Genomic DNA, 12,563 nt, shown 5'->3' on the forward strand with positions numbered 1-12,563 from the left:
TTTAGGCGTTGGAAGTGCTTGTTCGGCGTTCTAGCATCGCGGGCATAGTTTGTCTGTCGATAGTATAACAATAACAGTATTGTATAGAATCACCTCACACTCGTTCTGATCTCACTTCAACTTCAGCGGTCTCGCCATCAAAACGTATACTCTCACAAATAGCCCCACCTCCTCGCCATGAGCTCTCGAAAGCGTGCTTTGAGCTCCTCATGCCGTTGTTGAGAAGTAATGTACTTGTCCTTCAGTCTGACATAGGCCAGCTTGTACTCCTTGACTTCTCGATCGCGTCGATCTAGCTCCCTATCGCGGTGGTGAATAGATGCTCTGAGGCGCTCGTTATCCTTCAGAAGTGTTGGAACGTCAACGCCGTAGCGATCTCGCGTGATCTCATCCACGACGTATGTTGGGTAGCGGTGATATGCCATTCGTCGTTGTGGATGACTACTATGCTTTGTCGCTACAGGAACGTTAGCCAATAAATCTGATGCAGAGTTGTGATAAGCCTGACGTACCGTTTGCTTGACCACAGTTAGATACTTTGGTTCGCTGGAGTGGACGAGAGCAGAGTTCAGCGCGAGGCCAGCCTGCTCATATCTGGTCCAGTCGGCGGCAGTGCCATTGTTCGGCAAACAAGCGCTGCGTCAGAAGGCGCCAGAACTTGTGATTAGAGACAGACTTCTTTGGCCGCTGCCTTGTTCATTTGATGACTGGAGGGCCTCCAGGACTGTCACCGCCAATACAAAGAAGCTGAGAAGTACCGACACACCGGTCGGCAGGGCGATGCAGAGGGCAGAGAGTAGGTGTCGACGTGCAGAACAATCTGCTGACGAGGGCTGGCACTGCCGCAATGGTCATGTCCTGAGGCAGCACTGCCTGCTTCTGTAACACATCTGTTGAGGACTGTGACCTCAGCCACAGCAGAGCTTCGCATCGCTTGAATGGCATCTTGAATTTCCGGCCAGAAGTGATGGAGCCATTGTGTGCAATACGCGCGACGCTACCATATTCAATGGTAATTCCACAAGAACAGTTCTGCCAAGTGGCGCAGTCCTCCGTGGCGTGATGCAAGCGAAAGTACCACACCGACAGCTCGACATGATGTGTGCCGCTTGCAGCAGGCTGTAGCAGATGCTGACAGTGCGGCCTCACATAAGGCTTTGTCGCCCGCATCTGTGTTAAAGCTGTCGCCTGGCTGAACCTGCTGATCTTCCTCTGCCTGTGGGAGCTCAGAAAAGTCTTTTCCTCGATGTCATCACATCGAGCAGTGCATCACTCATTAAGACTCAAGATTGGAAGAGTTGGCGCGTGATGCCTGTTCGTGCTCGATTGTGACCGATATCTGCCGCCGTATTATGGGATCCTCGCTCTCGTTCGAACCTGAAGTGGACAGCCTTCGGGGCGTCTTGCCCTTGCTAGAGTCGTGGAAAGCGCCAACCCGATAGTCGCCGACATTAGGTCGCAGCTGTAGCTGATCTTCTGGTCGGTCCATGTTACGAGATCCTGAACCTCGTTTGGAGCTGGACTCGATCCGACTCCTGCCGCCCGAGCGCACGTGTGATGCCAGGTTATAGCCACCTCCCAGACCACGCTTCTCGGACGAAGGGTCCCAACCCATCGCCTGGTTGTAGCCTCGAACGAAGTTCTTGATGGTGGGGATCGTGGTCGCGATGAGGGAATAACCAAGTGCGACTTGCTGCCAAACCAGCACATCTGCGACAGCCAAGCCCGGGTCTGGCGACTGGACGTATTTCGCGATCCAGACACGGTGTAGAGCTGCGAAGATGGCGCATACGAGTCGAAATCCGAATGCCATGACCACCGTGACCTTGATAGACAAGCGCATCTGTAGCGGCCATACCAGGACAACAGCTAGGGCGACATAGACGACTTCGCGAGCTGCATCAGTACTGATGACGACCGTCCAACGCGCGAGCTGCATTCCATTAGCAGGAGATTGCTCATCCCATTTGGCTGCACTATCTTACCTTCCCATCGCAGCGCGCTGGACCATAGAGCATCTTCCACGAGCCACACCCAATGCTTACGCCTGAGACACTCGCAACGCCCCAGATTATGGTGAGGGCTACAGCAGCGTTGCAGCACCACCAGGCCGTCCGGTGCTCGCGTGTGAACAGCCTCTTCATGAAGAAAATCACACCCAGCTTGCTAAGCATCATGGTGACAATGAAGAAGATCTCGCTGGCCAGAACGGCATGCGCCAGCTGAGCTGCATGACTCTGGCTGAGAAGCAAAGTGCTCTGCCCGAGGCCTTGATGCAGTCCTACGTAGACGGCAACGAACTGTCCCAATGCGACAATCGTCGCTCCCGCAATGAGCCAGTCGTCCTTTCCAAGGGTATGGAACTTGATCTGGAATCTCGTCGCCAACGTGATGATGGCGAACATCAGCGACAGGATGGCCGCAACCCAGACTATGCCCGCCCGATCCGTCGCGGCCACGGGAGAGACGCTGTACGTCGTGGCCATCGTGCTGGTGCGAGTGCTGTAAGCCTCCTGCTGCTGCTGCCGCTGCGCCTACCGCACTCGCGAACGCCCGTTCTTCACACTGGCACCACCCACGATGGTAAGAAGGGATAGAAGCCGAAGAAGAAACACGCGGCACAGCAAACCTTCGCGGAAAGTATTGGCGCAGAGGAGAGCTGAGATACGCACGCTGCACGCATGCTCCAGCCACATGCACTGCAGGAATCAGGATGAACATCCTCCGCGCGCACGAGAGGCGTCGGCAGCTCGTCACGCCATCGCGTCGTCTGCACGAGCAGATCATCGACAGCAGTCGTGCGGTGAAAGACGTGGCGTTCTCTTGGCCAGCGAAGGACGGGAGATAACATCTGCCAGCGCCATTTCGCATCTGGTCGTGAGAGGATTTACCCGTGCGCTTGCGAGATGCTGAGGATGCGGAATGGCCCTGCCAGATGTTAGAAAGCAGAACGGCAACAACACAAGACTGCCTGGTCGATCGATGTCGACAAGGCACACCAGTACATACAGCACTGTGCGAGCGGACTGCATGTTGAAACGGAGACGAACGTGTATCATATGCGAATGTATTCGATAGATTGCTCTACGTAACGCATCGTCTCAAGCGATGGTGATGCGAGCTAAAACCAGCCATGTACCAAGAAAGAATCGAAGCAGCAGAGCAAGCAAGTAACCAAAACGCCTCGTCCTTTTCTTCATTAACATCGTGAATATCCGCCTCAACCTTCTCCCAGTCGTAGCGATTCCATCGTACAAGACAATTCGCCCTTCGCTTTCGTGCTCGCTGCTATGCTGTCCCTCTATGGATTCGTAATGCTGCAAAAGGGTATCTGGCATCGTGAATATCGTCCTGAAAGATCTAAAAGAGAAAAGCCCATCGCGCGCTGTCTAAGCCGCCGCGGTAATGAGCTGCGAAGGTCCGCCATTGGCCTTGGAAAGAAGCTCGTATGGTGGTCGCTTCACGATACCACCAGTGACCGGGAGTTGAGTGCCGACACCAGTGAGGTAGGAGTCGACGTCTCGTGCGGATTGTCTGCCCTCGTTGATGCCCCACACGATCAAGGATTGACCACGTCGGCAGTCACCAGCAGCGAAGACGCCCTCAACGTTGGTGGTGTACTTGCCTGGTGGCGTCTTGAAGTTCTTGCGGCCATCGAGTTCGACAAGGCCCTCGGTGACTCGCTCCTCTGGCGAAAGGAATCCCATGGAAATGAGAACAAGCTCAGCTGGGAAGAACTCCTCGCTGCCTTCAATCTCCTTCATGTCCCAACCGCCGTTGCTGTTCTTGGTCCATTCAAGGCGCTTGATGTTGACACCCTTGACATTGCCTTCATCGTCACCGACAAAGTCCTTGGACATGATACAGTACTCACGTGGGTCGCGACCCATGTGAGTCTTGACCTCGGTGTGACCGTAGTCGACACGGTAGATACGGGGCCACTGTGGCCAAGGGTTGTCGGCAGCACGCGCAGCTGGTGGCTGTGGGAGCAGCTCGAAGTTGATGACAGACTTGGCACCGTGTCGGACGGACGTACCAATGCAGTCGTTTCCGGTGTCACCACCTCCAATGACGATAACGTTCTTGCCCTTGGCCGAGATGTATGCATTGTCAGCAAGCTCAGAGTCAAGCAGGGACTTGGTGTTCTTGTGCAAGAATTGCATGGCGAAGTGGATGCCGCCAAGCTCGCGGTTTGGAATCTTCAGGTCGCGAGGAACGGTGGAACCAGTCGCAAGGACGACAGCGTCAGACTCCTTTCTGATGTCGCTGAAGCTTGGGTAGCCCTCCTGACCGATGAACGTGCTCGGCTTGAAGTTGATACCCTCTGCGGCCATGAAATCGACACGGCGCTGGACCACGTTCTTGTCAAGCTTCATGTTGGGAATGCCGTACATGAGCAGTCCACCGATGCGGTCGGAGCGCTCATACACGGTGACTTCGTGACCGACTTTGTTGAGCTGATCGGCGGCAGCGAGACCGGCTGGACCGGAGCCGACAATGGCAACCTTCTTGCCGCTGCGGAACTTTGGTGGGTTAGGAACCATCCAGCCCATCTCGAAACCGCGGTCGATGATGGCACACTCCACAGACTTAATACCAACAGGATCCTCATTGATGCCTAGGACACAAGCACCCTCGCAGGGAGCAGGGCAGACACGACCAGTGAACTCCGGGAAGTTGTTGGTCATGAGCAACCTGTTGAGCGCGTCCTGCCACTGGCCAGCCTAAGAAGAATGTTAGTTTTTGCATCGCTAGAGGGTGTGGGGATTGGTCTGGGCTTCACTTACGAATACCAATTCGTTCCACTTGGGAATGATGTTGGAGATTGGGCAACCAGTGTCTGACTGGCAGAAAGGTACACCACAGTCCATGCAACGAGCGGTCTGGTACTTGAGCTCGTCTTCAGTGAGACGCGAGTTGAGCTCACCCCAGTCACGGGTTCGTGTCTTCGATTGGCGGTACTTCTCGGAACGACGCTGGTACTTCATGAAGCCCTTCGTCTTGTCCAAGACCAAAGCCGAGCGCTTCTTCTCAGCTGCACCGTCGGGCAAGCTCTCTTCGAGATCGCCGAGGCTAGCTTTCTTAGCCTCCTTTGCATGGTCGTTCTCGCGCGATTGCTCGTGGAGGTTGCGCACAGCATTGCCTGGAAGGATTGGAAGAGGGTACTCTGCCTTCTTAGCATCCTCTGCCTTCTTGGCCTCCTCTTCCATGACACGCTTGTAGTCTGTGGGGAGGACCTTGACGAAGTGAGGCAGTGCTCGGTTGAAGTCGAGCAGGATGCGTGCAGCAAGCTCGGAGCCAGTGTAGTGGTGGTGATCCTCGATGAGACCACGGAGGAATGCGATCTCATGTGGATCCTCGAGGTTGGAGAGCTCGACCATCTCCTGGTTGACCTTGCCCTCGAAGTCGTTGTGCAAGTCGAGGACATAAGCGATACCGCCAGACATACCGGCAGCGAAGTTGCGGCCAGTGCTGCCAAGGACGACCACGCGACCACCAGTCATGTACTCGCAACCGTGGTCACCAACACCTTCGACGACGGCAGTGACACCAGAGTTACGCACGGCGAAACGCTCGGCGGCTACACCACGGAAGAAGCAGGTACCCATGGTGGCACCGTACAAGCAAACGTTACCGATGATAACGTTCTCCTCGGCCTTGAAGACTGCGGATCGTGGTGGGTAGATGATAAGTCTGCCTCCAGACAGACCCTTACCAACGTAGTCGTTGGCATCACCCTCGAGCTCAAGAGTCACACCTGGTGCGAGATAGGCACCGAACGACTGACCGGCAGACCCGCGAATGTTGGCGTGGATCGTGTCTTGTGGAAGACCCTTCTCGCCATAACGCTTGCTGATCTGGTAGGAGAGTGTTGCACCCATCGCGCGATCAGTGTTGACAATGTCGCACTCGATGCGGCATGGCAGACCCTTCTCGAGAGCAAGCTCAGACTCTGCGATCAACTTGTTGTCCAAGCGAACGTGAAGCTTGTGGTCTTGCTTGCGGACGTTGTAGGTGGCAACACCAGATCGAAGGGTGTGTGCAGGTGTAAGGATGAGTGAGAGATCAATGTTCTCGGTCTTCGCGTTCCTCAGATCCTCACGGACCTTCAGCGCCTCCGTGTGACCAACCATCTCGTTGACGGTGCGGAAGCCAAGCTTGGCCATGATGGCACGCAACTCATTGGAGATGTAGTAGAAGAAGTTGATGACATGCTCCGGCGTGCCCTTGAACTTCTTGCGAAGTTCGGGATCCTGAGTTGCGATACCGACGGGGCAGGTGTTCAAGTGACTATAGATATCGTTAGCATTTGAAGTGATCGGGGCGTGGACAGAAAAGACTCACCACTTGCGCATCATGATGCAGCCCATGGCGATGAGAGGTGCGGTCGCGAAACCAAACTCCTCAGCACCAAGCAGACATGCGAGGGCAACATCACGTCCAGTACGAAGCTGACCGTCAGTCTGGACAACAACACGCCCACGGAGATCATTGAGAACCAATGTCTGGTGAGTCTCGGCAAGACCCAACTCCCAAGGAAGACCAGCATACTTGATACCAGTCCAGCGGGATGCACCGGTACCACCGTCGTGACCGGAGATGAGGATGTGGTCAGCCTTGGCCTTTGCGACACCAGAGGCGACGATACCAACACCAGTCTCGGAGACAAGCTTGACGGACACACGAGCACGTGGGTTTGAGCACTTCAGATCGTAAATCAGCTGCTTCAAGTCCTCAATGGAGTAGATGTCGTGGTGTGGAGGTGGTGAGATGAGACCGACACCTGGTGTTGAGTGGCGAGTCTTTGCGATAGGTCCAGAAACTTTGTGGCCTGGCAGTTCACCACCTTCACCAGGCTTGGCTCCTTGAGCCATCTTGATCTGCAGCTCGTCTGCATCGGCGAGGTAGTTGCTCGTAACACCAAAACGTCCAGATGCGATCTGCTTGATGGCAGAGCGCATTGTGTCGCCGTTGTCCATGGGCAGAGATCGCTCTGGATCCTCACCTCCCTCACCAGTGTTAGACTTGCCACCAAGCCTATTCATTGCCACAGCAAGAGTGGAGTGGGACTCCATGGAAATGGAGCCGTACGACATGGCACCAGTCACGAATCGTCGGACAATCTCAGTCCACGGCTCAACCTGTTCCACGGGGATTGGGTTGAAGGCATCAAAGTCGAAGTCGAGCAGACCACGGAGAGTGCAGTTCTTGATTTGCTCGTACTCGGAACGGGAGTAAGCCTCGTAAGACTTGTCGTTCTTCATGCGCACCGCGTCCTGGATGTTGGCGATGGAGACTGGGTCGTTGACGTGTGGCTCACCGCCGTCACGCCAATGGTACTCTCCAGTCTCAGCCAGACCTGGGATCTCGTGGATGTTGCGGGTGGGGTAACCCTTCTCGTGCAATGCAAAGGCGTCCTGAGCAATGAGCTCGAAGGTCATACCTCTGATGCGGGTTGCGGTACCAGTGAAGCATCTGTCAACAACGGCATCGTCGATTCCGAGAGCCTCGAAAATCTGGGCACCCTTGTAACTCTGCAGAGTCGAGATACCCATCTTGCTCATGACCTTCAGAATACCACCATCGCAGGAGTGCTTGTAGTTACCAATGAGTTCTTCTGGGCTGATCTTCTTGCGAATCAAACCCTCTCGGTGGAGCTTCAAGATACATTCGATGGCGAGGTATGGGCAGATAGCATCAGCACCATAGCCGACCAACACGCACATGTGGTGGACCTCACGAGCCTCAGCCGTCTCAACAACGAGAGCAGCCTGAGCTCTCCATCTGTTGCGAACCAAGTGGTGGTGAACCATTCCGGTGGCGAGAAGGGAGGAGATGGCGACTCGCTCTGCAGAGGTCTTGCGGTCGGACAAAATGATGATGTTATCACCATTCTCGATCGCTTGAGATGCTGCCTCGCAAATGCGGTCAAGAGCATCGTAGTAGCCTGCAATCCCATCTGCCTTTGGGAAGGTAATGTCAATGGTTGCAACTGTCCAGTCACTGTGAAGTTGTGTGACGTTGGTAAGCGCATTGAACTCCTCAACGGAGAGCATTGGCGATGGGAGGTACAATCTGTGGGCCTGCTCCTTGTTCATCTCGAGCAGGTTGCCCTGTGGTCCGACGTATGAGCCAAGGGACATGACCACAGACTCACGAATTGGATCGATCGGTGGGTTCGTGACCTGCGCAAACAGCTGTCGGAAGTACTCGAAAAGAAGACGTGGCTGCTGGGCCAAGCACGCCAGCGGTGCATCGTTACCCATAGAACCTAGCGCTTCCTTGGAGTCAGCGGCCATAGGTGCAAGGAGCAGCGAGACTTGCTCCAGGGAATATCCGAAAGCCTTCAGCCTTGGGTCTTCCTGGACCTTAGTCTCGGTGAGCTGGAGGCTGAGGTCAGTGCCCTTCTCCAGCAGAGTCTTGTGGATGTCAGGCAGAACAAGAAGCTGCGTGTCCATCCAATTCCTGAAGTCCTGTCTGTTGGAAACCGTCTCCTTCAACTCAGCATCGTCGATGATTCGGCCCGCCTGAGTATCGACCAAGAGCATGCGTCCAGGCTGAAGGCGGCCCTTTTGCACGACGGTGGACGGGTCAATGGCGATTGTACCGACTTCAGACGCGCAGATGATTCTGTCGTCGTCGAGTACGTAGTATCTGCAAGGCCGGAGACCATTTCGGTCAAGGTTGGCACCGCAGTATCGACCGTCGGAGAATGTGAAAAGAGCTGGTCCATCCCATGGCTCCATCATGCAGGCAGCCCACTCGTAGAAAGCCTGCTTCTTGTCGTCGATCTGGTCATTGCCCTGCCACGCCTCTGGGACCATGAGCATGACGGCTTCTGGCAGAGACAGAACGCCGTTGATCATGAGCAGCTCCAATACGTTGTCGAATGCTGCCGAATCAGAACCACCATCCTCAATGATTGGGTAAAGTGCTTCCAATTCATCGCCGAAGAACTCTGACTTGAGCACGCCTTCTCTCGCACGCATCCAATTCTTGTTACCTCGCAGGGTATTGATTTCTCCGTTGTGCGCAGCCCATCGCAGGGGCTGTGCTCGGTCCCACGATGGGAATGTGTTTGTGGAGAACCGCGAATGAACCAACGCGAAGTGTCCTTCGTAGTCAACGTTGACCAAGTCATGGTAGTAGTCGTAGACCTGCACTGGTGAAAGCTGGCCCTTGTAAACCATGTTCTTGTTGCTCAGAGAACAGATGTAGAACCAGTTGTGCAGACCAACAACGTGTGTAGCGCGCTTTCGCAGCACGTAAAGTTGTCGCTCGAAGACCTGCTCCTCGTACTTGTCGTTGAAGTCCGATGCTGGCTCTTTGCCACTGCCGTACCACGACTTCATGACCACGAATGGCTGAAGAATGATTGGCTCTCGCGACTTTGCAGCAGGACCAAGCAGTGTGCTGTCCTTGGGCACCTCACGCCAGCCGAGTACTCGCAGGTCGAGTTGATCTGCGATATCCTCGAATTTGTCGAGCGTCTCCTTGAGCGCCTCTTCCTCTGGCTTGAAGAAGACGTTACCCGCGGCGTACTTGCCCATCTCTGGTAACTTGATGCCCTGCTCTTTTTCGAAGTTCTTGACGAAGAACTTGTGTGGGACGGAAGTCATGACACCAGCGCCATCTCCATCTCGTGCATCGGAACCCACCGCACCGCGATGGGTCATGTTGCAAAGGAGGTTCCGTGCATCTGTGACGATCTTGTGGCTCGCCTTGCCCTTGATATGGGCGGCGAAACCTACACCACAGGCATCCTTCTCAAGCTCTGGGTCGTATAGACCCTGCTTCAGCGGCAGAGCGCCCGCCCATGACTTGTTCTCGGGCGTGTTCTGGTAGGGATAGATGTTCACCTGCTCCTCTTGGGGTTCGTCAATCTCGTCGATGGTGGCTTCATTCTTTACATCGTCGGCGAAGGAGACTCGACCCATTCTTTCGGCAAAAAGCCGAGTGGTTCGAGTGAAGGTGGCGGCAGAGTCGGGTAGGGGTATCTGAGTGTCTCAGCCTGTCGTGGGCTAGAGAGGCGCTTCTGATGTGGGTAGAAAGATGGGCTGGATAGAGTATACAGTCAGTTGAGGGCCAAGTGCGGTGAGTGTGGAAAGGAAGAAGCAGCAGGCTCGTGAAGATTCCGGGTTAAGCTCTGGCGGGTGCGCGGAAGTGCTCAATAGATGCAGGCAGCAGATGCAGGTAGTGAGCTGTCGCAAGGGCACCAGGGAAGCGTGGGCTGGGGATGCACGAGAAGCTTTCTTGGCTTTGCCGCTGGGTGAAACAGCGATCAACGGCGGTCAACGTGATGTCAATGACTTTGCCGGTGCTTGCTGCGAAGCTCGAGCAGTCCAGAATCCACGATAATCGATTCCACGAGCGAGACGGCGGACTGCTGCAGAGCGAGGTCGCGCGGTTGAAAGCTTCACCCAGCGACCGTGGGGTCGAGCGTTGCACGCGTGCGTGGCACGCTGCCTTCACTGCACTGCCGTGGTGCACGTGTGTGTGTCAACATACCTCAGTGACGGTCCTGAGACAGATCTCGCGGTGCGTCGTGTGGTTGTTCGTGGGAAACGTGGCGTGAGGTCGATGATGCGAGGAGGGCAAGAGGGGCGGCGACAAAGAAAAAGCCGTTCCTCGATAGCGATGCGGCTGGGTCACTGCAATGATTTAGAACTACTTCCTCGCGCCACCTGGCTAATCTAATTTACAGTCCCCACATATGCATACATGCTGTTCTAACAGAAAGCTGCCTGGACGCTCTTCGAGACTCTGGCGCAGAATATGGCGGCTGCCCTCTCCCCGTTTCCCTTTCGTCGTTGCCGTGTGGACTGCTGGGGAGGCCATTCCCGCTGTCACCTCCCACCTCGGCTACATGTAACGACTCGTTCCAGAAGGGACACTGCCTCACTGCCATTGCTCCAGCGAGAGCCATCAAACGTACATGTACACCCAGATGGTCGGTAGCATGTCTCGCGATGACGCTGCCTGCTGTTCGACATCCCAAACACCAGGCGCTGTAAGGATGTCGGCGCCCTCCACGTCTGCTCGGCCATACAGACTGTCCGAAAAATAATGTGCCACATGCATGATGAGCTGGGACCCTTGTGTTTGCTTGGGGTGCATCCGCACTAGAGATTTAAGGCCGCAGCTTGCTTCTCGATTCTGCATATCACGGCACGTCTAACGACCATAGCTCGCGCGTCTGCTGAGAAGGCCTGGACGGAGATTGGCTGAGTGAATCTCACAATGACTTCACCCGACCCAGTGCCGCGACAAGGGAGATTGCCGTGCGCAAGTGTGTTGCAGGCTTACCATATGCCTTGCTATTGGAGGGAATGTCGCTAGGGTTTTGTCTGGACACATTCGACTGTGTCATTTTTCTGCACTTGTGCCTTTATCGCTTGCATGTGATACGTGGACCGCAGAAGATATCCTTTTGATGCTGCCTTGCGCCTCCGCTGCTGCAGCTTCTCATGTCCGTCGCTCCTCATCATGCACGCTGGATACAAGAAGCGCCAACATCTGCTTTTCTCTTGGTCATCTGGATGGGGTTTCTCACATCAAATTTGATAGCTCCGAGTGCCTCGCCCTGCCTTCGCCGAGCATACGTTGCTCCGCAAGCGGTGTATGTCGTGGCGACTCTGGCGAGGCTCTGCCTGTCAAGAGATCGGCAAAACCCGGACTGAGTACGAGCTCGCACATCCTCCACCTCCGCAATGCCCGCCAGCAGGCTAGCCGATGCCGATGTCGCATTTGAAATATAGGAATGATTCGGAGGCAGGATGAAGCGAACATGGTTTTGGACACCACACTGCCCATACCAATGACCATGAGTCGCCGAGATACTTATTACCGGTCACGATCGTGTGAAGCAGCCGGTTCTGTCTGCAGATCGAAAGGTCGTTGACAGCGTGAAGCGGGAGTGGACGTTGGAGAGACGGGCTGCGGCCTGGGGCTTTGGAAAGCTCAGACTATGCTCCGTTGTCCAAGCTTGACCATGCCTATCGTTGCATATGGGTCCTGCAGTCTTCGAGGCTGTGGACAAAAGAGGTCTTCCGCTATGCTGTCGAAGTAAGACACTGATGGCTAGCGCTGTGAGACAGGTCTGGTACCTTCCATACTGTTGATGAGCCCGAGGCAAGGCGCGCCACAGAATCTGGTGCGTCCATGTCTGTAGTGATTGCTACGCTTCGTTGTTGCTGTTGGAGCAGTATGGAAATGGTTCGACGTTTGTATGGACGGCCACCTCTGTCGTCCCCAGCCTCGGTCTGCAGATTGGCATGGTGCTGCGCACGGCGAAGAACAGCCATATCCTCAAAAGAGCTGGCAGCTGCACAGACAAACGACTTGCCTACTGAGCTGCAGTCGAGTGAACATGTTATTACATTTGGTCGCGCTTGCGAGATCTGTGCCTCAAGCCTAACTGTCATCTCTGGATATGAGCATGCTATCCCTACCTGATCAGGCACATCAGAGACAGAACGTTAGAGCGTACGTGTTTCTATACCGAACGCTATAGCTGATGCTTTTGGGTGTGAGCTTGGAGTACTTTGCGCAAGGCGCAGCGG

The 12,563-nt window shown here is 55.1% G+C and overlaps 3 protein-coding genes across 3 annotated transcripts; all 3 read right to left on the reverse strand.

The window, feature by feature from the left end:
• Positions 1-152: 152 nt before the first annotated feature.
• CLAFUR5_03174 (uncharacterized protein) lies at positions 153-945 on the reverse strand (the record flags this gene model as incomplete). The annotated part of the gene is made up of 2 exons (XM_047902322.1): positions 153-636; positions 767-945. The coding sequence occupies 2 exons, from the start codon at positions 943-945 to the stop codon at positions 153-155; spliced, it is 663 nt and encodes a 220-aa protein (XP_047758210.1).
• A 331-nt stretch (positions 946-1,276) lies between these two features.
• Positions 1,277-2,486, reverse strand: CLAFUR5_03175 (uncharacterized protein; the record flags this gene model as incomplete). Its single annotated transcript, XM_047902323.1, has 2 exons — positions 1,277-1,933; positions 1,986-2,486. The coding sequence occupies 2 exons, from the start codon at positions 2,484-2,486 to the stop codon at positions 1,277-1,279; spliced, it is 1,158 nt and encodes a 385-aa protein (XP_047758209.1).
• Positions 2,487-3,389: 903 nt separating this feature from the next.
• On the reverse strand, positions 3,390-9,938 carry CLAFUR5_03176 (Glutamate synthase [NADH]; the record flags this gene model as incomplete). The annotated part of the gene is made up of 3 exons (XM_047902324.1): positions 3,390-4,724; positions 4,788-6,291; positions 6,346-9,938. The coding sequence occupies 3 exons, from the start codon at positions 9,936-9,938 to the stop codon at positions 3,390-3,392; spliced, it is 6,432 nt and encodes a 2,143-aa protein (XP_047758208.1).
• Between the last annotated feature and the right edge of the window lie 2,625 nt (positions 9,939-12,563).

The sequence above is a fragment of the Fulvia fulva genome, chromosome 2 (assembly GCF_020509005.1).
Source record: "Fulvia fulva chromosome 2, complete sequence".
In the NCBI taxonomy this organism is placed as follows: domain Eukaryota; kingdom Fungi; phylum Ascomycota; class Dothideomycetes; order Mycosphaerellales; family Mycosphaerellaceae; genus Fulvia; species Fulvia fulva.